General features: G+C 40.5%; 1 protein-coding gene across 3 annotated transcripts in view; it reads left to right on the top strand.

The window, feature by feature from the left end:
- The window catches only part of trio, a 262794-nt gene that overhangs the window by 146420 nt on the left and 92907 nt on the right, over positions 1-23467 (top strand). For all 3 annotated transcript variants that reach the window (XM_065229671.1, XM_065229670.1, XM_065229669.1), the window contains exon 8: positions 5615-5873. In XM_065229671.1, the coding sequence (XP_065085743.1) occupies positions 5615-5873 (259 nt within the window). The remainder of the gene's footprint in view (positions 1-5614; positions 5874-23467) is intronic.

Below are 23467 nucleotides of genomic sequence, written 5' to 3'. Positions count from 1 at the left end.
GAGTATATAAATTTGGGAGGTTGTTGCTTTTTCTTTATTTTTATTTTGAATTGATTGGGATAGGTGAGCAAGTGCGACGTGAGATCTCAGAGTAAGAGAGGTTGGATTTGTTGCTGCAGAATTTCGGGGTGTATGAGACTACTTGTTAGGGCGTGTTTGAAGGCAATCGTTGTGAGGTAATTCAACGGATGCTGTGAGAAATTAATTATTTTCATTGCAATAAATATGCGCTCGCTATCATAGTTTAATTTGCCAAGGTGTCCTTTTGAGACTTAGTGTGTATACAATACTTCTGCAATGACTTTACCGGGTAATAATAGTTGTTTCGAACACGACTGTCGTCATCACCAACGTCATCAATGTGCTCCGCTTGGGTACTGCTCAGTTGCGACTGTTGTGTTTAGTGTGGGTTGTGTTTGCTTTTCGCTTGAAATGGCAAAAAGCCACAATTCAATCGAGGTGGTTCTTCTACGGAGAACGCTGAGTAAACTTATGTCCTTATCCTGCTTTGAATTTCATTTCATTTTTTTTTAAATTAAACATAATTTAATTGATTCTACACAGAAACAAGAAATATAGGATTTTCTTGCAGTTTTGTATTGAAAATAGGTAAGGTCTGTAATAAATCACCGCATATACAGTTTCTGGTGTGTGGCCGCCGGACTTCCTTTGAATACATGCATTTCTAGATGCATATTTCAAAAGGATTTGACTTACGGCTCCGCAAAGCTAATGCAATTGAGCATTGCTAATTTTATATACACAGCCATGCCATAGTAAAACGATATAATGGTTCTCAGGATTTTGTAAAAAAAAATGTTGTTTTGTTACTTGTCGCAAAATACTAGACTCGTATTTTTTCATTAGGGTTAGGGTCCAGCTTTCGGCCCACAGTTACACTGATAGGCAAAATAAAGTGCCCACCCCATCATTTTTGAAATTTCTCTCATTTATTTGGTTCAAATTCAAATAAACACACCGTAGTCTGTTTCGATGTCTTACCTTTATTATTCTTTTAAAGTTACACCTATGGAATACTGAAAATATAAAGTTTTACTTGAAGTAAAAGAAAATCAATTTGGATTGAAAAAGAAAACAGTGACAAAAAAAAGTGCCCACTTCAAAAATCGGTATGTTTTCGATAAGTTTCCATCGGAAAACCCCTCGATTGTTTTTGTTTTGAAAGTTTGACATGTATTGAAGCAAACGGGTGGAACTGGTGCATTTGTACACGTGATCGCATTTGAATCAGTTGAAAAAAATGGAGGACGTAGTGATTTCGAAAGCAATTCCCGTGTGTATCCGAAAATTGGTTGTTCGTGATGTGCAAAACGGTGAATCGCACCGGTCTGTCGCTAGGAAGTACAATATCAGCAAAACAGCGGTCGGGAAAATTCTGCAGAAAATGAAATCGTTCGGATCAGTGGTGGATCGCCCTGGCAGAGGCAGGATGCGCAAAACGGATGCGAGAACGGACACCAAGATCATGCGTGAAGTGAAGAAGAACCCGAAGGTAACTGTCCGCGAGATCCAGGAGGCTCTTCAGCTAACAGTTTCCAGTCGAACTGTTCGTCGCCGTCTCGTAGCACAGGGGTTGAACAGCAAAGTTGCTCGGAAGCGCCCATTTATCAGCAAGGCAAACAAAGTCAAACGGCTTAAGTTTGCTAAGGAGCATGCTGATAAGCCCCTAGAGTTCTGGAAAACGGTTCTCTGGACGGACGAATCAAAATTCGAACTGTTCAACCGGAAGCGACGGGTTCGTGTGTGGTGTAGATCGGGTGAGGAGCTTCAGGAGCGCCACATACAAGGCACGGTGAAGCATGGAGGAGGAAATGTGATGGTCTGGGGGTGCTTTTCGTGGGGTGGAGTGGGAAGCCTGGTGAAAATCGACGGGATAATGACGGCAGATTCCTACATCGACATCCTGCGGGAAAATCTGGAAGTTTCGCTGATCCAGACGGGCCTTGAGGAGAAATTCGTATTCCAGCAGGACAACGATCCGAAGCATACTGCCAAGAAGACTAAGTCTTTCTTCCGGTCATGTCGAATTAAACCACTGGAATGGCCTCCACAAAGCCCGGACCTCAACCCCATCGAGAATTTGTGGGCGATTCTCGATGCCAGGGTTGACAAAACTGGTGTTACCAATAAAAATAACTATTTTGAAGCCCTGGAGCGCGCCTGGGAAGAACTAGATCCACAGCACCTGAAGAATCTAGTGGAGAGCATGCCGAAGCGCCTGCAGCTGGTCCTGAAGGCCAAAGGAGGACACATTAACTATTAGGCTGGTATTCTTTTACTTTATTTTATGTTTTCTGGAGTTAAAATGCAGTGGGCACTTTTTTTTGTCACTGTTCTTTTTTACACCCATTTTGATTTTTTTTTCTTCGAGTCAGTCTCTTCTTTTTATCTGGTATTCTATAAGTGAAACTTAAAAAGAATATAAAGAATAAGATATAAAAAATACTACAGTGTATTTACTTTAATTTGAACCAAATAAATGAGAGAAATTCAAAAAATGATGGGGTGGGCACTTTATTTTGCCTATCAGTGTACATGTTTTCAGCTATATTAAGGGTATATCCTGGAAGGTTATCTGTTTGGACTGCTCCGATACACTAAACGTTCACTAACGTTCCCTTTATGAATATTTGTCAATATTTTCCGTGTCAAAAATTGACCAGCTAGCAACTAGTTATTTTCAGTTGTCAAAAAAGGCTGAAAGGCATTGTTGACGTAGATATGCGGGATTATTTTGCTGTTCCATTCAATAATATATAAATGTCACAATAAATGGTTTATAAATCTATTTGAAAATTTGATGCCCTTGATGTGTTCACGGATTCCATGGAACTTTCATTAGAATTCACTTGAAATTATCTTTCTAATCCCCTCAGAATTCAATACTATCGGTATTTCTTTGAAGTTATCATAAGAACTTTCCATTCTTCTCCGATTTTATTTAGAATATTCATTAGAAATTAACCGGTAATGCTCTTTACAATCGTTACGTAATTTCTCACAGTATCACATAATAATTCTACTTTGAACTTAAACAATTGACTTGGCGTTGTAGTCAAAACTCTAGAAAAATACTTCCAAAAATTCCATTGGATACCTTATTAAAATATCTAGAATTCATTCTTCAAATTCCTCTAAATTCCATTGGAACTTTCATCAAAATTATCGAATAAGTTCTTCAAAATGATTGTATTCGGGAAATTTAGTAGTTGAGAAGATTATTATTTTCCAAAGAAAGGACGAAGTATATATTTCCCGGTTCATCATCGAAATTCACGGACTTCTACCGGTGATCCCTGTGTCCAGAATGCAATAGGTCTTATCCATCTGAATAACATTACTAGAGATAGCAGTCAGTTAGTCAAAACACATAAAACGAAACTAGCTCAGAGAGTGAGTAACTTTTGCGTTGGTTACTCAGCGCATGAGTAACCTACGTAAAAGTGACTCACTCTCTGAATAAGATTCGTTTTCAGTGAATGTAGACTGCTTAAGCAAGCCTTTTGAATCAAATGTTAGTAGAGCTGCATGGTGAGTGAATTCTGAACTAATAGGTCAATCATGCGATAGGTATTGTCCATCCGAATAACTTCACTGAATACAAAAACCTGCTTTCTGGCTGTGCTGTTAAGTTAAAACGTGGAATTTGATGCAAATTACACACTGAGCTTGAATATCCAATATTCAATTTATAGCTGAGATGGCAAGCTAAATACATTGAAAACTAATATTACTCAAAGAATGAGCCTCTTTTACTGATTCGTATGGAGATTTTTTTTAAAATCGTAGGCTACTCATGCATTGAATAACCTACGAATTTTTTTTCATACGAATGAGTTAGTTTCGTTTTCAATGTGCAACGCAACGAACACCCCTGTTTATCACTCGGCAGCCAAACGGTGACTGCAGTCAAACTTTCTACGTTTCACTTACTTAAGCATTTGGATTATTATTCTATGCCCCTCCTTTTTCTGTATTTAGCTGATGTAGGTGAATAAATACAAAAAATGTTACGATGTCCACGCTGAAGCGAACAAGTTCGAGGTCGATCCGTCCAACGTGCAACGCTGAATGATTAGGCGGCTTCGGCTTGTGTCTAGGGACCAACTTTTGAAAGTTTCCATATTTCTTAATTTTTAGCAATTTAAATATTAAACATTTATAATGTGTAACATACCACACAAATTTTATAAAACTGCCGAATCGATCAACATACAAATAATCAAAATCCATTGATTATTGACCTAGTTATTAGCATTTAAAGTCTGACCAATTTTCGTTGCATTTCTCTGGATTGGCACCCTTCCCGAAAGACGTAGTTTACTTACTTCCTTCATTTCGCCTTACTCCCTTATCATGTTGAGAATACTGCACCATTTGTGTCAGATTTGTTTACCCTTTTCCGGAAAAATGCCTCACTGGTAAAAATGCACTTTCTGCTCACGAACACTAAATCAACAATAACACACATCCATGCACTGCTGCTAAATTTCATTGGGATATAAATGGCGGTATGTTGAATGTGTGCATATAATAACTGACATCCTGTTATATTATGAAATCAAAGCTCTTAAAATTGTAACATCCATAAAAGGATCTGTTGCACCAAGCTAAAAACCTTTTTATGTGGCTGTTGCCAACGAACATTTTTCATTACGAATGAGCGAATATTGAAGCAATATCCGTTTCTCATGCCCCCTTTCAGCCCACTAAAGGATGACAGGTAAACCGGTGAATGGTTGTCTATATCTAGTGCACCTCCTTTTTTCGCTTTTCTTCAAATACCTGTCACTCGACTCGGCATTTTTTGCGGATAAAGGGCGACACGAATAAATATGTATCCTTTATTAGGGGGATAAGGTTATGCTATCATCGGCAGCAACCTCTCATATTGCTCTTTAATACAACTTCTTTCTTGTTTTAGGCTTTTACGCTTCTGTAGCGAGCGTTTTACCGGCTCTCAAATTAGTGTTCTTGATGCGCTTCCACAGTTTTTAATTGAGAGCTTTCTATGTCGACCAATAAATGAATGTGTATATCGTTGCCACACCGATACTCTATGCCCAGGGAAGTCAATAAATGTCCAACCCGAAAGATTTCCTCGTCCGGACCGGGAATCGAACCCGCCGTCTCCGGCATGATAGTAGTACCGTACCTAACCTGACTGTTGGAGGCTCCAAGACCCCTTTAAGTCAATACGATAATTTAATTGGCTCTACTGGAAAGCAAAGCATACGGTATCACCGTGATTCTTTATCAAGCATTATTGGGTCGGCTGACAAGCAGTATACGACTAATCGATATTATTTACATAAATATGAATACATAATTATGGCAGAAAGAGTACGGGCCTATTAATAGCCACTGGGAAAAGCCTAGTTAAGACAAAATGGATGGTTTTATCGTTTTCGGTATGGGTTATTTGTATTTTCCAGAAAGATGTTGAAGGATACGTTTGATGGCAAGAAAATACATTGACCTCAATTTTAAGAAACATGCAACGTTGGTGATAAATGAATTTGAATATCATTATGGAATATGCATTCAAAATTGAATTCAATTAATAAGGATTTATATTTTCCTATATTTTCAGGGAGGCTTAGCCGAGGTAACGTGGGTGATAGCAGACTATACTGCATCCCAAGGCACATCGGAATTGACCGTGACCAAGGGCGCTCAGGTGGAGATTTTGGACATGAACTGTTCCGGAGCGCCTGAATTTTGCCTAGTTCGGTTACCGATCAACTCTACCGATAGCCAGGAAGGGCTGGTGCCGGTATCGGTGCTCAAACCGCTGCCATCGTCCCATAGTAAACTGAACAACAAACAGCGGGATGCTGACGCGCTTGGAGGTAAGTGATTTCATTTTATTGTTATTTATTGGTAAACAAGCGCTTTTACTGATGGTTTGTCTAGACCAGGTTGTATTTAATGGCCTACAAGCAGGAACAAAACAAAGTTATTATCTGCAATAATATATGAGAATTTATACCAAGCGACCAAAGATGGCCTTAAATCTAATCCCGTGCTAATTTGGAGAAGTAAAACTCGGGTTTGATTCGTATACGCAACAAAGGACACCATCCAACAGGGCTTGTCCTTCTGACCATCTTTGTCGGAGACAGTAACCTTCTAGCTAGTAGATATGTAAAGTCAATAATTTTCAAGTAGTTTTAAACAAAACAGTCACACTAGCCACGTGGCGATAGAATTTTCAACTGAACCATCCAATAGATCTTGTCCATTTACATAACTTAGCCAAAGTAGTAACCTTCTATGTTTTTCCAGCAGCCATGTTAAACAGGCAGCTAGGAGTCATTATAGCACACTAGCGCCGTGCGGTGGCTGAATTCTCAACTAAGTATTCACTGTTTTGTCAAATTTGAACTACTCTGTCAAAGGCAGCAGCCAAGGAATCATGTTTGTGCTATTTTTCAACTTAACGACCAGCTGCTCCGGCTTCGATGGTCCGAGAAAGGCACAGAATAATTAATGTTGCATTGATAATGGGTGGTTGAATTTTTTTATGGTTTTTACTGTTTTGATATTCGAAATCGATGTTATCGATCGATCGATAGTTAATTATCGATCGATTGCTTTAAAAAGATATGTTTTCTATTGCTACTTTTTAATTTTCTGTTGCAGCTTGTCAATTTATTGTTGCTTGTTTTTTGTGGTTTTATCGGCGAAAACATATTATCTCTTGCAACTTTTTTAATTTTCAATTGCTAAAGACTGGAACGCGTAAAAATTGGTCGTCAAAAAAATAGTTTTTTTCAGTCAAAATTCATATCACAAAAATCTTCTTATTTTTCTTTTGGTAGTTCAATTCATATATTTAAAGGAAAAAATGTTCGTTTTATTCTATTATTCGCCGCCGAACGCCAGTTAGATTTAAACTGCTGCTCGTTTTCCATGGATTTATTAGTTTTTTTGAGATTCCGTTTGACCAAAACCCAATACCGTTCGATAGAGCGGAGTTCTGGGCTGTTGGGAGGGTTATGGTCTTTGGGTACCACAACCACATTGGTCGCATCGTACCATTCGATTGCATTTTTCCCATAGTGGCAGCTCGCCAAGTCCGGCCAGAACAGCACAGGTCTATTATGTTGCTTTAGGAATGGTAGCAGCCGCTTTTCCAGACACTCCTGGACGAAGATATTTTGATTGATGGTTCCCGTAGTAATGAAAATGCCGCTTTTCAGACCACACGTGCATATGGCCTGCCAGACGAGATATTTTTCCGGGAACTTCGATAGATTGATGGTTTTGAAAATTTCAGCCACCTTCCCTTTTCCTGATGCTGTATAAAACTCCAGTCCCGGAAGCTGCTCGAAATCCGCCTTCACATAAGTTTCGTCGTCCATGACGACACAGTCGAACTTTGTGAGCAGATTCGTATACAGCTTTCGGGACCGCTGCTTTGCCGACGTGTTTTGTTTGTAATCTCGGTTCGCCACCTTCTTCTTCTTAAACGTTGACAACCCGGCTCGTTTCTTAGCCCACTGCACAGTAATATGGGAGACATTGAGCTTTCCAGCGACGTCCCGGATGGAGAGGTTCCGCTTATATTTCACCGCCACCTTCTTCGTCGTCGCTGCCAAGTCCAGATGATTACGATTGCCGCCGCTTCCAGGCTTCCTGGCGGTCGACAGACGCTCCCCGAACACTTTTAAAACGTTTGTCACGGTCGATTTGGCCACATCCAGCAGTTTTGCCAATTTGGCGTGTGAGAACGTCGGATTCTCTTGTTGCGCGAGCAAAATTTTGACACGCTGCTCCTCTTGCTTGGACGTCATTTTGAAAACTGGAGAGCAAACGGTGAAAACTCATCATAGCAACATTGTATATACACTCAACTTCCAAATACAGCATTTCAGGTTTTTTTTGTATGCATTTTTAACAGAAATACACCAGTTTGAATTTGACCAATTTTCGCGCGTTCCAGACTTTACTTTCCAACTCGTCTATTGCTCATTTTCTAATAATTTATTGCCCGTGAGCTAGTAGGTATATTGGAAATTTTGCATTCGAGTGTCCCCTTCTTTTTGCGAGAGTTTATTATGCTTCCGTTTGCCGTGGTGAATGAAATAAAATCTATGAGAATAATTCATCTTCGAAGATAGACGCTTTTCAAATGCTATGCGAAAAATTTAACTTCTCAAGCAAAATCTAATTTCATCTATTCCCGTTGTTTGCACTTGCAACAACCACCAAACCATAAATATGTTTGGTTTCCAGCTTCATTAAACCGCTGTTGACAGAAATTTACCGCCTCTCTAAATCAAATTAAAATACCCCGTGACGATCGACAGATATTAACATGGAACAGCAACAACAATCATATAATTCAAACCATGGACATTGTGGTCACAAAAATTTTCGCCTTTCCATGCCGCCGACAGCGACGTAGAAAAACTATGTCTCCTGCCTGCACGCGCGTTCCTTTCAGGGAAAACTTACTCTACCGGGAATGTTCCAAATAGGCTGGCTGCGAATTCGGCACACCAAATCATATACCACACGATATAAATTGGTTCTCTTTCTCTCTCTCTCTCTCTCTCTAGGGAGAAAAGGTAATTTACTTTCCCCCGAACGTGGACTCGATGGCATATGTTTCACGCGAATCTGTAAGTGAGGAATTTTCACAGCAAGCGTTAAAAGTCAGTTGAACGGTTATTTACACCGTGCATTGGTCTCTGATCCAACAATTCTAATTGAATCGTATAGGATTAACCGGTGATTGAGGTACACGCCAGTTGGCCAGTTGAGCGAATGGCATTCTCGCCTCGTCGGTGTGATGAAGCTGCTTCCAAACGCTGCACCACTCGCGCTGTGCGGTTATAATTTGTGGAATTTACGTTTAATAGTTTGCCATAAACATCAAGTGGCTTAAGGAGTAATTGTTGGCCACAATTCGTGGTACATTAGGCTGAATTTTATTATGGTTACAATCATAAATGTCTTCTTTTATGGCGTTGGAGACGAAATGTACTACTGAAATATTTTGGGTAATACGTTATACGGCAGAGAAGTGAGTGAGCAGTATCCAAGTTTGGATGGGAATAAGTGGGTCATAACACTTGTTTTTTCAATAAACTATTAAAACTGGACATTTACTAGTCTATCTTGAGCGTATCAAGTTTTGTGGAGGCTTCATTCGTCAGGTTTTAATGTAGCTTTGGCGACATCACATCGAAAGATTTAAACAAAATTACGGACGAAATTTCTACCGACCTTTAAATATTTGTAGAAAGGTGGAGGGAGGGGGCAGGGTGCGATCATTTTTTCTCCATGTTAGGTGCCTTAAAACAGCGTCTATTGAATGTTAGGGGCGGCTGATCATCGTCCTCTTGCCAGCGTGGGAGATTCTAAACAGAGCTGTGCATGATGATCCTCGTGCGCGAGATAGGTGGTTGGGACTTCTATCTGAACTTCATCCTAAGGTTAAAAACTTCATTATGTACTCTGAAAATGGAAGTATCTTACTCCCAGTCGTTGAAGATAATGAAACAGTGCAGTTAATTTTTGACAAAACTGCTAATTTAGGACGGAACCAAATTACTCATATTAAGAACCAACAAAGTTGCTATTTGAACTAACGAATATTTTGAACACACAGCAAAAAAATAATTTTGATATCACATCAAAGTGGATGCACTACAATCATGTCGAAAATTTCATGTAATTTTTATGACCACATAAATAAACAAATGCAGTAAAAGCAGCGTAATGTAAGTTCATGCATTGTATTAATGATAATTTTGTCCTTTTTAGCAAGTAATATTACACCATATTTTCGACATGATTGTAGTGCATCCACTTTGACGTGATATCAAAATTATTTTTTTGCTGTGCACCCATTGTAGAAAAATGAAGCGCTTCACACAGAAATTGAATATTCTTTATTTGTGCATGAAATCCAAAGATCCAACGACATGCCCAACTAGCAGCTTGGCCGAAACGTTGCAAATAACGTAAAGACGGATCGGAAAAATTGCCAATGAAGACTACAATTGAAAACTCGGAACATAGAACTGCTTCCATGGTTATGATAGGTTACCGTGGACATGCATGTGGAATGGTGATGACGGGTATGTACATCCATGGAAAACCCGGCCTAAGCCCGAATGACATTGATTCCATAATTACATTGGAATCATCCTTACAATTATCATAAAATTTTTCTTGGAATTCTACGCATCTCTATCTAAATACAACAAGTCTCATACAATTATTCCATTTAAGTTCTTAAAATTTCTTTGGAATCTTTATTGAGTTCTCAGAAATATTCCTTCGAAGCTCTCCTCCTCCTCAGAATTCCTTTGGAATTATCCTCAGAATTTCCATCGAATTCTCCTCAGAATTTGTACTAACTCTACTACAATGCACAGTGGGGCGAAGCCGGTCTTAAATGATTTTTTTTCCATGAAGTATTATTTTAACATTTATGGTCATTGTAGACAGCTTTAGTCCGGGAGTTAGAAGGTGATAGTTCTATTGCAGATCCAGCAACCCATTTCAGAATGTCTGGAGAGTCACGCCCATTCAGAGGTTACTTTCACTTAGAATAAGCCCCGCATGTATGCATCACCGTTATCAAATGGATATTGAATTTACATACACGCTTCCAGGCACGTATTTAGTTTATGTTTTTTTTTTAAATTGTAAAATGTATTTGGACTGGTCTCACCATGTTCACTTGATCCCCCAATCCATGCGTTCCGTAGTTTTGATTTTCTCTAAGCTTTGCAGCTCATTTCGTTCATCACCTTTTTTTTTTGTAATTACTTTATTTGTACAGGCTCAATCGAATAAACTTTACAGAGCCGAGTTATCCTTTGCGTTATACATTGTTAATGTCTTATATTTAAAGTTAAAGGAACTGGACCGAGTACTCGCGGTCGTCTCGAGGTTAGTGGAGATTTACAATTTTTTGGATGGGAAAAGGGAAGAAGGAGGTTTTAAATGTGGTTTACGATATAACTATTTAATTAATCCTAAAGCATGAAATTATTTCTATTTATCTTGAAAACAAACATTGAAAAAAAAAAAAAAAACCCAGACGTACAAAACACAAACTAAACACAAGGTTAATCAAACTTACAATCTAAGGTTAATATCCTTAAAGTAAACATATATGAGTTTCATAAACTCCAGATCGCGTCTAGCCAAAATATCCCGAACTGGAACATTAGGTTGTCTACCTCGAGCCCGAAGGGAATCATAAAAATGTGATCTGACTCCACGATACTCCGCACAAGACCAAAGGATGTGATCAGCGTCCTGGTAGCCTTGTCCACATTCACAGAGATTGCTGTCTCCCAACCCCACACGGAACAAGTGAGTGTTTAGACAATAGTGATTGGACATGAGACGAGACATCACGCGTATGAAGTCTCGACTCAAGTCCAACCCTTTGAACCATGTAAAATTCGACACCTTAGGGATGATTGAATGTAGCCATCGTCCCAAGCTCCCTTCACTCCATTGATGTTGCCAGCTAACGAGCGACTGCTGACGGTAAATAGAAAAAAAAATCACTATAGGCGATTTGTCGATCATAAATGTCGCCTTCCATAGCGCCCACCTTCGCAAGTGAATCCGCCTTCTCATTGCCCAAAATTGAGCAATGCGAAGGGACCCACGCGAAGGTGATGATGAAAGAGCGCACGGATAAAGCACTAAGCAGTTCTCGTATTTTCAAGAGAAAATACGAGAAGTGCTTTACCGGCCTAATGGAACGGATAGCCTCGACAGAACTGAGACTATCCGTAAAAATAAAGTAGTGGTCTGGAAGAAGTGAAGCAATAGTTTCCAAAGTGTAGTGAATTGCTGCCAGTTCAGCCACATACACAGAACAAGGAGCTTCAAGTTTTCGAGAGGCGCTATGAAATTCATTAAATACACCAAAACCAGCGGACTCCTCTATTAGAGATCCATCTGTGAAAAACGTTCTTGCAGAATCAACATGGCCAAACTTTGCAGCGTATAATGACGGAGCAATCATAGGACGATGATGCTCTGGAATTCCGCGGATTTCCTGCGTCATAGATAAATCAAAATTCACTGAATTGCCGAAATCGGAGAAGACTACACGATTGGGAATATTTCTTGAAGGGCTGACATCCTGTGTTAAATATAGGTAGTACAAAGTCATAAAACATGTTTGAGGATTTAGCTCCAGAAGCTTCTCAAAATTTGCAATCACCAGTGGGTTCATTACTTCGCAACGGGTGAGGAGCCTCAGAGATAACTCTGAAAAACGGACGGATAGTGGCAACATGCCCGCCAGCACTTCGAGACTCATAGTATGAGTCGAGTGCATGCATCCTAACGCGATACGAAGACAACGATACTGGATCCGTTCCAGCTTGATGATGTGCGTTTTAGCTGCCGACTGGAAACAAAAACTACCATATTCTAGAACCGATAAAATAGTTGTCCGGTACAACGTCAGAAGATCTTGTGGATGAGCTCCCCACCACGTTCCGGTAATTGATCGAAGGAAATTGATCCTTAGTTGGCATTTTCTTCTCAGATACTCAATGTGGGATCTCCAGGTGCATTTGGAATCGAACCAGACCCCGAGATATTTAAAAGACATGGAATTAGTGATCGGTTTACCCAAAAGTTGAAGCATCGGTTGTGCTGGGCTATGCTTCCTAGAAAAAACGACCAACTCAGTTTTCTCCGTGGAGAATTCGATACCTAGCTGAATAGCCCAAGTAGACAAATTGTCCAAGGTATCCTGTAAGGGTCCTTGCAGGTCAACCTCTTTTGGCCCTGTGATAGACACTACGCCATCATCTGCAAGTTGTCTCAACGTGCAATTGTCACTAAGACAATTGTCAATTTCTCTAACGTAGAAATTGTACAAAAGGGGGCTTAAACATGAGCCTTGGGGGAGACACATGTAGCTAAATCGAAAAGCTGTAGAGTTTCCATGAGAAAAGCTCATATGTTTTTCTGACAGCAAATTGTACAAAAAATTATTCATTAATGGAGACAATCCACAAGCGTGGAGTTTCTCTGAAAGAACTTCAACGGATACTGAATCAAAAGCCCCCTTGATATCCAAGAACACAGAAGCCATTTGCTCTTTCTTAGCAAAAGCCAACTGAATTTCCGAGGAAAGCAACGCGAGACAGTCGTTCGTTCCCTTACCCCTACGGAAACCAAATTGAGTATCTGAAAGAAGGTGGTTCGTCTCAACCCATTTGTCGAGGCGAAAAAGGATCATTTTCTCCATCAATTTCCGAATACACGACAGCATCGCGATGGGCCGATACGAATTGTGATCCGACGCGGGTTTATCAGGCTTTTTAATGGCTATCACCCTCACTCGTCTCCAATCGTCGGGAACAATATTGAGCTCCAAGAACTGATTGTACAAGTTCAACATGCGCCTCTTAGCGACGTCTGGGAGGTTTTTCAGCAAGTTGAACTTGATTCTATCAGATCCCGGGGCAGAATTGCCACACGAAAGGAGAGCGAGTGAAAGTTCGACCATTGAAAAAGGCTGACTGATTTCTTCTACCGAATTCGCGGTTTCGTGAGGAATCAACTGCGACGGCACGGAATCTGGACACACTTTTCGCGCGAATTTAAGAATCCATTGATCCGAGCATTCCTCGCTTTCGTTGTTAGTAGACCGGTTACGCATTCTTCGCGCCGTACTCCAAAGCGTATTCATAGACGTTTCGCGCGACAATCCGTCTACAAACTGCCGCCAGTAACCCCGTTTTTTGGCCTTGATGAGGCTCTTGAGTTCGCGTTCAAGAGATGTGTATGCGTCGAAATGCTCGCGTGTTCCGCGTTTCCGAAAAAGTTTAAACGCGTCGGACTTTTTACGGTAAACCTCCGTGCATTGTTGATCCCACCAGAGCGATGGTGTTTTCTTACGAATAGACGATCGCGGCACCGGTCGTGTTTGAGCTTGAAGTGCGCTGTCGACGATGAGATTAGAGAGGAAATTATATTCCTCCAACGGCGGAAGCTCTTCCACTGACGATACTGTATCGTCTATCGCGGATTGGAACTTAGTCCAATCGATGTTACGGGTTAGATCATACGCGACGTTAACGGATTCTGACGAGTTGAACCCACTGGCAATCGAAATTTTGATCGGCAAATGATCACTACCGTGCGGATCCTGGATTACATGCCAAGTGCAATCCAACGATAGTGAATTGGAGCAAAAGGTGAGGTCTAATCTGCTACCATTCGAGGATGGACCAGCCAAACGTGTTACTTCTCCATTGTTAAGGATTGTCATGTTGAAGTTGTCGCAGAGATCATAAATCAAAGTAGAACGGTTATCATCGTACAGTTCCCCCCAGCCTGTACCGTGGGAGTTAAAATCTCCCATGATCAACCATGGAGCGGGAAGTACCGCACATATGTCGAAAAGTTGTTTGCGATTAACAGAGACTCTAGGAGCAATATATACAGAAGCAATACAAAGGCTCTTACCTTTAATGGTAGCCTGACATGCGACAACTTCAATACCGGGGAATTCGGGAAGATTTACTCTATAGAAGGAATGGCACTTTTTGATCCCCAAAAGTACCCCTCCTCCACGTGAATCCTCACGATCCAATCGAATAATGTTAAAATCGTAAAAAGGGAGATCAATTTCTGAAGAGAGCCATGTTTCACAGAGGGCAAATGCATCGCAATTATTGTTATGGACTAAATACTTGAACGAATCTAATTTCGGAATAAGACTTCGACAATTCCACTGTAGAACAGTGATCAAATCCCCGACCTCGTTTGGAAAATTATCCATCGAAGGAGATGATAGCTGCAAGAAGGGGCCATTTTGAAGTCAATTGCTTCAAGAAGGATTTCACAGTGGGAAGCAATGTGAGGACAATGCTTTTCAGAGGATCAGAAATGTTGAGGTATTTGAGAATACCGTCCACAATGTCATCAAATGAGAACAACCCAGATGAAGAAGGGGTTTCTGTTCTTAAAATTGGGGCATCAGGGGTTTTGGATGTCCCCGGAAGTGGTGGACAATCCTGGGTATAGTCAGTTCTGCGGAATCCAGGAGGAGTAGAAGTCTCCTTTTTTCCACCACTCCTTGATTTAGGCAAGCTGATTTGGGGTTCTTTATTTGCAACAATCCGCGAACGGATGCGCTTTCGTTTCCGTGCAGAACCTTCCGGAAAACTGAAAGAAGTTCCCTCCTCAGCCAAGTCAGAGTCAGTCTCGTCATCTGACAAAAGAGAAAAGGGATTTTTGTCATTGGTCGATGGCGTGGCTGTCTTAAGCATTTCTGCAAAAGACCGCCTGGAACGTTCCTTAAGGGAGCGTTTCATTTTGTCCCCGAGCTGTTTGTACGCCGGACACGACGAGAGAGCATGAGGAGGAGTTCCGTTGCAGTACACGCATTTTGGTGCAGTAGCTGCGCAGGCGCCATCCTCATGCTTCTCCCCGCATTTGGAGCAGCGTGCCTTGTTGCCGCAGTGGGAGGCCGTATGTCCCAACCGCTTACAATGCTGGCAGTTCATGACCCGAGGTACAAACAACCGCACAGGAAGACGAAGTTTTCCCAGCTCGATGTATTGAGGAAGGGCAGATCCAGAAAAGGTCACCCGAAACGAGTCTGTGGGGGTAAAACTCTTTTTACCCTCGCTGAGCGATACTGACTTCATTCTATGAACGGCCAGTATCTTTACCGGAGGAAGCAAGGGGTTCTTGAATCGGCCAACCGCTTGCTTCTCCAGTATCTCGGGGTTCAGACTCGCCTCAGTGACCACGCCTTCGATCTCCACATCAGAGGCTGGAATGTACACCCTATATTCCAGTGTGAAAAATTGGGAAACAGCAATTTCATTGGCCTGTTTCAGGTTAGCGACGGTCACACGAAGTTTGTTGTGCCTAACCTTCGTTATTTCGGTCACGGCAGAGAATCGCTTTGTCAGATCATCAGATATCTGAACAACATTCAAGGGTTTGTTTTTGGGCTGAAAATAGACAACCCATGGGCCAGTCGAGTCATTCGGGTAGGCCCGCAATCTGGTGCTTTTCTCAGCCTGCCCATCGACAGACTGAGACGACGAACCAGGGATGACATCATCATTCTTCTGAGATGAATGGTCATCCATGTCGTCTTCTGACAAAACATCCATTTTGTTCAACTAGTGGGAGCGCAAAACGCTCTCCCACTGAACGCACAGACACAATACACAGAAAACACTACAAACACAGAAATACAAAATGAAAATTTAACTAATGGGGGAGTAAAAGAAACAAGAAAAAAACAAAAACTTATCTGATAATCCTATACTACTACCACCGAGCGTTATATGTGTAGGCGTTTACACAGATGGCTGGGAAGCGACGCGCAGCGTGGGTGACCTTCGCTGTGGTGCACTTGATCGAGGCGCGGCACTCAGCGCACACAGGCGCACGATGAATGATGAACGATGTAGATGTAGAAACGGGTGCTCACACTCGATGATGATGATACGTGAGCGGGTATGCGTGAGTGCGTATGCGTGACCACGCAACGATGATGCCCAAATTTGTTTGCGAATTTCCAATAGCACGGATTAATCTTTCCGAAAATGACACTTTCTACTAAAAAAAACTCACTTTTCGATCAATTTACCGGGAACTATGCCAGGAGTCACTTAGTGAGAAAAAAACTGATAAATTATATCAAGCGAATACCGAAAAAACTTCCAAAACAACGGAGCGCGAAACAAGTCGACCGTACTTCTTGCTAGGACGCAGTGGGATGGGGAGAAACTTAATTTATGTCAAATCATATGCGATTTAAGATAAGAGTTAATTGAAAATCCCACTCTTCCGTCAGCAGCTCAGTGTGTGTTGTCTGATTCATCACCTTTATCATAATACTTCCTTCAACGAACACAAATTTTCTTGCAATGCCATGGTCATCTGGGAGGTGGTTCGCGGCCACCAGCTACCACCCGTCCAGTCTTGGGCGTATCCAGCGAAACATCTTTCATATTGCTCGCAATCTCAGGAACCGGCGAGAGACCAGCAGCCGAGCACTTTTGCAAGTGGAAAACTTGCTGATTCACGGCTGAATCACGACCAAAACTCGCGACGGACACATTATCAACACGTTCCCGGACTAATTCACCAACCAGACCGGGTTCAAAATCGCCCACGGTGACGAATCTCTCAATAAAACTACACGCCGAAAGTGTGCCATCCGAACTCGAAGAATCGGACTCCCGGGAGGCAATGAGAATCTACACCGAACAATAGAATTGAAGCTGCGTCGTAGATTCTGGAGGTTAGATTCAAGTCAACCGAGTCACTCAAGGCAATCACAGGCAAAACACGATACATCACTAAATGATAACTTTATGAACACTTGAAACTAAATTTCAGCACACAAATTAACAAATTTAAAACAAAAAAAAAATGTTTCATTCGCTGTCGAAAAATACACATCAAAAGAAAAACAGGTCAGCTTTCAAGCGCAGCCTACTGTGTCATTCACCATGCAGCGCGTATATGAACTGAAATTACAAATTATCACTCGCGATGCCACTAATTTCTGGTCCGGGATAATAAAATCAAACAACGCAGATTGCGACATCTCTTCTGATGCTTGCAAACATGATGAATCACGTTTTCTTTCTCGATTCTAAAACTTCCCGGAAAGCGAGAAAACTATTAATCACACGCCAGTGCTAATCTGGCAAATTCAGTCGAAAACTATGAAAGCGAACGCACGCACAAAACAGTGACCAAACGTAAAACACAACCGTATCCAAAGGCGTTCAAAACTCGAATCCTTGAAAATATTTTTAGACATCTATCACTAAAATACGCCCAACTGCGTCAATATTGGGCTTGTACTGTCTGAAAGGATTCCTTAAAACCTTTCGAAATATCTGGGCCACATTTTGCTAAAGTTTGTGGTGCAAAAAAGTTAAAATAATAGTAGTACTACAGTACTATCTAACCTGGAACCGATGCAAATGTGACCATAGGCCAAAGGAATTACCACAAATAATCTTTATTGACCTTATCTTATCATGCTAACATGATTTGTTATGCAACATGATTATTATACCGCGAATGTTACTGTGGAGTATAAAACCGGATTCCACGGATTTCCCTGAACCGATGCCAATGTGTCCATATGTCATCAGATACACTACAACCTGATTTCAGTGATCATAGCTTGTCATTTTGGCATAATATGATATCATAAGCTCAATGAAATTATATTCCAACAAACCGTTCGCCGGAATTCACAGATCCGCGTTCCGGAACCGATGCCAAACTGGCCAAAATCATCTCAAATCATCTTCATTCACTTGATTTTCTACCTATTTGACATGATTTGACATGCCACAAGATACTTTTGCCTAAGATATTACTATCTCCTACAGAATCGATCTCTGGGACTCGATCGTAGCCATACGTTATGGAAATATCTAAATTCAAACTGGTTAAAAAAGTACAAAAAAAAAACACAGATATATTTGCATCTCCCAAAAACGAAGTAGGTTCTAAGGGGGTGGTACCTACGACAAAAGTTAGATCAACTATTCCCCTTGAATAAAAACCAAAGTTTATGAAAATCCGATGAGGCATTGCTGAGAACGAGTTTGTTGAAAAAAAAAATCGTTCGTCCTAGTACTTTACGAGTTAAAAGATCATCGGTCGTAGAGGCTTATTCTTGTGTAAAAGGCACCGCCGTCGAGTTTGAATTTGAATAATCATATTAATCATATTAATCATCGTCATCAACGTCACGGTAGGGTTCGGTTTTGAATGGTTGCAATGACAACGCGATCGTAGCTTATATGATGTGATATGAGGGGCTTGGTGGTCTTAGAGCGACCCTTTTTGCTTGCTGAGTAGAACATCATGAGTTTAATCTCAAGCCCCTCCGCATTCAAGATTCGTTAAACGCTTTATTTGTTAATGTGGATACATTAGAATAACAACAAATTGATAATTGGTGTGTTGTAATAAAAGAAGCTTAGTGAGCAGAATATCGTGGGTTCAATCGCAAGCTCCTTCGCGTTATATGATCGTTAGGACATCAATTAAGCTTTTCGTTTACCAAAACGAACACTGCAGCAATCCCAACCCTCTTACCCAATATCCCAGTGATTACTCGTGGAAGTGCTTAGGTGTTCTCGGCTTTCATCAAAGCGAGTGTTACATCAACACATTCCTACCCATTCCTTTCTTGACCTGCGTTCGGGCGCGGCCGGCGCTGGTATTGCCTAGTTTTAGACACCAGTTTTTATACATTGAGGATGACTGCTAGTCCCAAGCATCGTCTATTGGTTTTCTGAGTAATTACTGCTGATAGCAATAACAGAGTAGCAACCGTAGGCGGTCAATCATGCTCATGCTCAATCACTAAGTTGTTTATCTTCAAAAATTAACAAGAATAAATGTAAAGATTAATTTTGAATCAATGCTGATGATCTTTCCTTTGTTTTGTTTATTAAGTTTAGTACGTCACGTTCTTTTACAATAAACCCCGCATGTAAAAACTACCGTTGTCATATGGATAATGGTAAGAAGGCAAACACACTTCCAAATTTCCAAGTTTCGAAATCCAGCACGTATTTCGTAATATTTGGAAAAGCCAATGAATTTAGTCCGATAGATGTCACCAAATTCAGCCAGCTTATTTTACAACCGAACACAACATCTTTAATCATACGAGGAGTTTATCATTTTCACATGAAATTTAAGAAAGAAAACTCTAAAACCGGGTCTCATTGTATGTGTGCAAAAAATCGCTTCCACAGAATAATTGATAACATCCAGAACCGATATTGTGGCTAAAAAACAACCAAGTAAAAACTTCAGAACATTGTTTCGTGTGTATTGTCTTGGAAGGCAAAACTCTTGTTCGGGATGAGCCCGAGCACCAAAACAATATAAAAGATAAACCGACCGAGGCACAAACCGGCGAACGCGAAGCCACAGCTACTTGATCCAAATTCTTGTCTGCACTGTTAGAAAAGTACCCAAAAACTAGGTTTGGCACTATAGTGCAGGAAGCCAAAAGTAAGTAAAGCGAGTCAAATTAGTTTTCATTTTTGAGTGGAATTTTCCACTCATTTTATATCCAAAAGTAGGTAAATATGATTATACTTAACGTTGCAACTTTATTAACCCTGTTGGGTGGTTTGGCTCCTCCGGTTTTGACAACATTAGAAGGGGAAAAGGAGACAAACAAGTCAAAAGTAGGTAAAAGTGAACTGGCCACTGGCTCTTTTTTCTTACCGTGTAAGAAAACGATTGTAGTATTGGCATGGTACAAGTTGAAAAATATGCGGAAACAAGAAATCAGTGACAACGGAAACAAAACCAACCATTCGCGCAGTTTGACCCAAATCAGATAATGATTTTCCGTTGATTTGTTTTCCGTCCATCTTGTTTTCCGTGCTGAGCACCAATGCTACCGACGCCAGGGAGGCAGCTCCCACACCTGGACCCTACCTATCGACCCATCAACTCATGAACCGGAGACCAACGGCTTTACTTTAGGTGTGATCAGAGATGTTATGCCTCAGAGAATCCCGGCGGCGCCGACTGGGATTGAACCCAGGCCTGCTGGGGTGAAAAAATCAGATAATGTAATTGTAAATTTTTTTGAAACGTAGGTGCCTGGTAAAATGGAAGTGGTTGGCCCGCCAGCTGATATGGGTTCTAATATTTGGTCCGCGGTTTAAAAACGTTGCGCAGGCCTGTTTTATAGCTTTTGAAATAAAGTATCGTATCAAACGTATGATTGATTCATTCACGTCGAAATCACTGATATATTTGATGTATTCTGCTCAATATGATTGAAATGAGCGCTTATGCCGAAGTTGTTCTCTACCCTATTTAAGAGAATATTGGTATTTTTCAAAATAGTGTCCCCAAATTCATTTGAGGTCGAAACCCTCGAATAGGCTAACTTGTATTGCCCTATTAACTATTGCATCCTGAGGGCGTCTCAGTAGAATACCTGTATAAAGAAAGAGAGAAGGATTTGTAATTTATATTTAATTATACTACCTTATTTCCTATCCTTGACCGATACGCGTATTTCATCTACAAAGTGCAGACTTGTTCAGTGTCTTGCACTAATACTCGACTAAAACATAAACTATTGCATATTAACAATTAAATTGTATATGTATTATATCTCATCATCCTCACCATCATCATCATATACAGCAGTAGTGGCCAACTAATTATTAATCAGGGACGCTGCGCTCCTACACCTTTCTGTAGAAGGAAAATAAATTGATATGACTTTGTTGTTGTTTGGAATCTACTTGCGGACGAATGCGCATGTAAGTATAAGTTCATATTCGCATCGAACGGTGTCAATGTGTGCAAACGCTTTTGGCTTATTTAAATAAATATACCGGCTAATTAAATTCAGAAAAGTACACAGTGCGCCTAGGCGTCGTTCCTTTTCAGCCGTCTCTCGTCGGGACGCCTACTGGGAGTGTTTGCTCAAGCAAATCTTAATGCTAATTAAGCCCATACATTCACTGATAGAGAAAGAGAGAGAGGGTTACGCTGGAGTATGTATAAAATTATGTGAAGTGTTGACCATTTCTTCGAGTATTTGCACGAAAATAAAAACAAACATTTTCGAAATCAGTCCTATTACCTAATGTGTTGATGTGATGATGATGATGATGATGTTCTGCTTTTTCGATTTTGGGAAATACTGCACCTTAAGCAATAACAGTTAGATCCACGGATTCAGTGATAACAGTAAGTGTAATAAAAGTTGATTTACATGAATCGTTTCCAATGACATGTATCATCACAATGTCAATCAATGTTGACAGTCTTGTTGTAGTTAATTTTTCTCTCCTCAATGGAGCGAATTTGTTGCGTAAATATTGAATTTGGACAAACTATGGACTAGCTGATGGAACCAGCGATGGAGAACCGCGTAGGTCGTTCCTTTCGCTGTCACAGGCTGGTCACGAACGGCGTGTGACCATGTTTGGTTTTGAACGCGCACGTCTCCATGCCAATATGCTGAAGAATTTCATCTTTTGGGCCGAGAAAACTTTTGTTTGGCACATAAGGGTGTCAGAGAAGCAGACAGGATCGTGTATAACGGTGTGGCAGCAATGGGGTTGACGTAAACTGTTGGTCGATTGTTTCAGGAAACGGAGATGTTTTAAAACCGATATACTAGCTCGGTATTAATTATCGCATTATAAAAATCGCGATTAATTTGACATCGCTCCGGCATATGAGGTGTTAAATTAACGTGCAAGTATGGCCTAACATGAGCCAATAAATCAGTTTTCAGAAAACAGAATCTGACCTTGCCATTCGCTAATTCATCCGCGTCCCATCGGAGCTCATTAGTCAGCAGAAAGAGAAGACTTGGGAAGAGTTGAACTGTTCCATCCCCCCACCAGGTTAGTGTCAAAGTGGCGGAAGGAAAGTATAGTGTACAACCCAAAGAAGTGGGAAAAACTCATAAATTCCAAAAATAAATGCGATTTCATCCGAAAAATTCGATGGCGTTATGGCGCAAAATCAGAAAGATGAGACGGGGAGAACAAAAGTGTTTCAAGGTCCTGATGATGCTTCTGAGACGTACAGTGCCGATCGTTTGATTCGGGTCAAACACAAAAAGATAAGTTTATCAAAGTTGTTTCTCCCATTTAAGAAACAAGTTGTGTATAATGAATAAACTCAAATTTTGGGAGAATGATCAGGGCCTGATATAGAATCTGTTGAATCTGGTGAAGCAAAATCGATATTTTAAAGACCCAAGTTTTCAACATTTTATGTTTATTTTTATTTCAATTTAAAATTAGAGTAATAGTTGTGTACCTATAGTTGCGGTATGGAGGTTGTGCCGGAATAGTGAGGAGGACCGGATAAGATTATTTTTCATCGGTAGCTGTCCTAAAATAAAGAATATTTGCATATTTTCAAACTTAAATTTAGCCCAAAAATTACGGAAAATCATTAATATTCCTTCAGATTTTCACTCCTTTGTGCCTATATTTGCGTTAGTGTTCCTATCATAGTGGAACCCATAAGAAACCAACGCATTCCACTATTATAGGAACCAAAGTTAGCAACTTCCACAACTACTGGAACAGTGTTCCTATTAATGGAGGATGAGATTTGTAAAATTTTATTCCATTTTTTTTTTCAATGTGTTATGTTTCTATCAAAATAGAGGTTGAAAGCTATAGATTGATGTATAACAATTGTGTGTACATCGTATATTTATTTTTTAATTAATAAATTGGCTTAGTACCTCCACTACTGGCTCACCCACCCTATGTTGCGATAGTCTTTTGACTTTCTTTTGTGTTTCCATGTTATCAAAGCTTACTCAGTATAAATCATCCTCACCATTCTAGTACCTTCATAAGATAACACGCGATCGTGTCATCAATATAACACGTGATCGCGTAAATTTTTTACACGTTCTTAC

This window comes from Ochlerotatus camptorhynchus, unplaced genomic scaffold, assembly GCF_037179485.1.
Source record: "Ochlerotatus camptorhynchus isolate MF236.1 unplaced genomic scaffold, CSIRO-AGI_Acam_v1.1 ptg000319l, whole genome shotgun sequence".
Taxonomy (NCBI): Eukaryota; Metazoa; Arthropoda; class Insecta; order Diptera; family Culicidae; genus Ochlerotatus; species Ochlerotatus camptorhynchus.
This window is presented reverse-complemented; position numbering and strand designations above follow the sequence as displayed.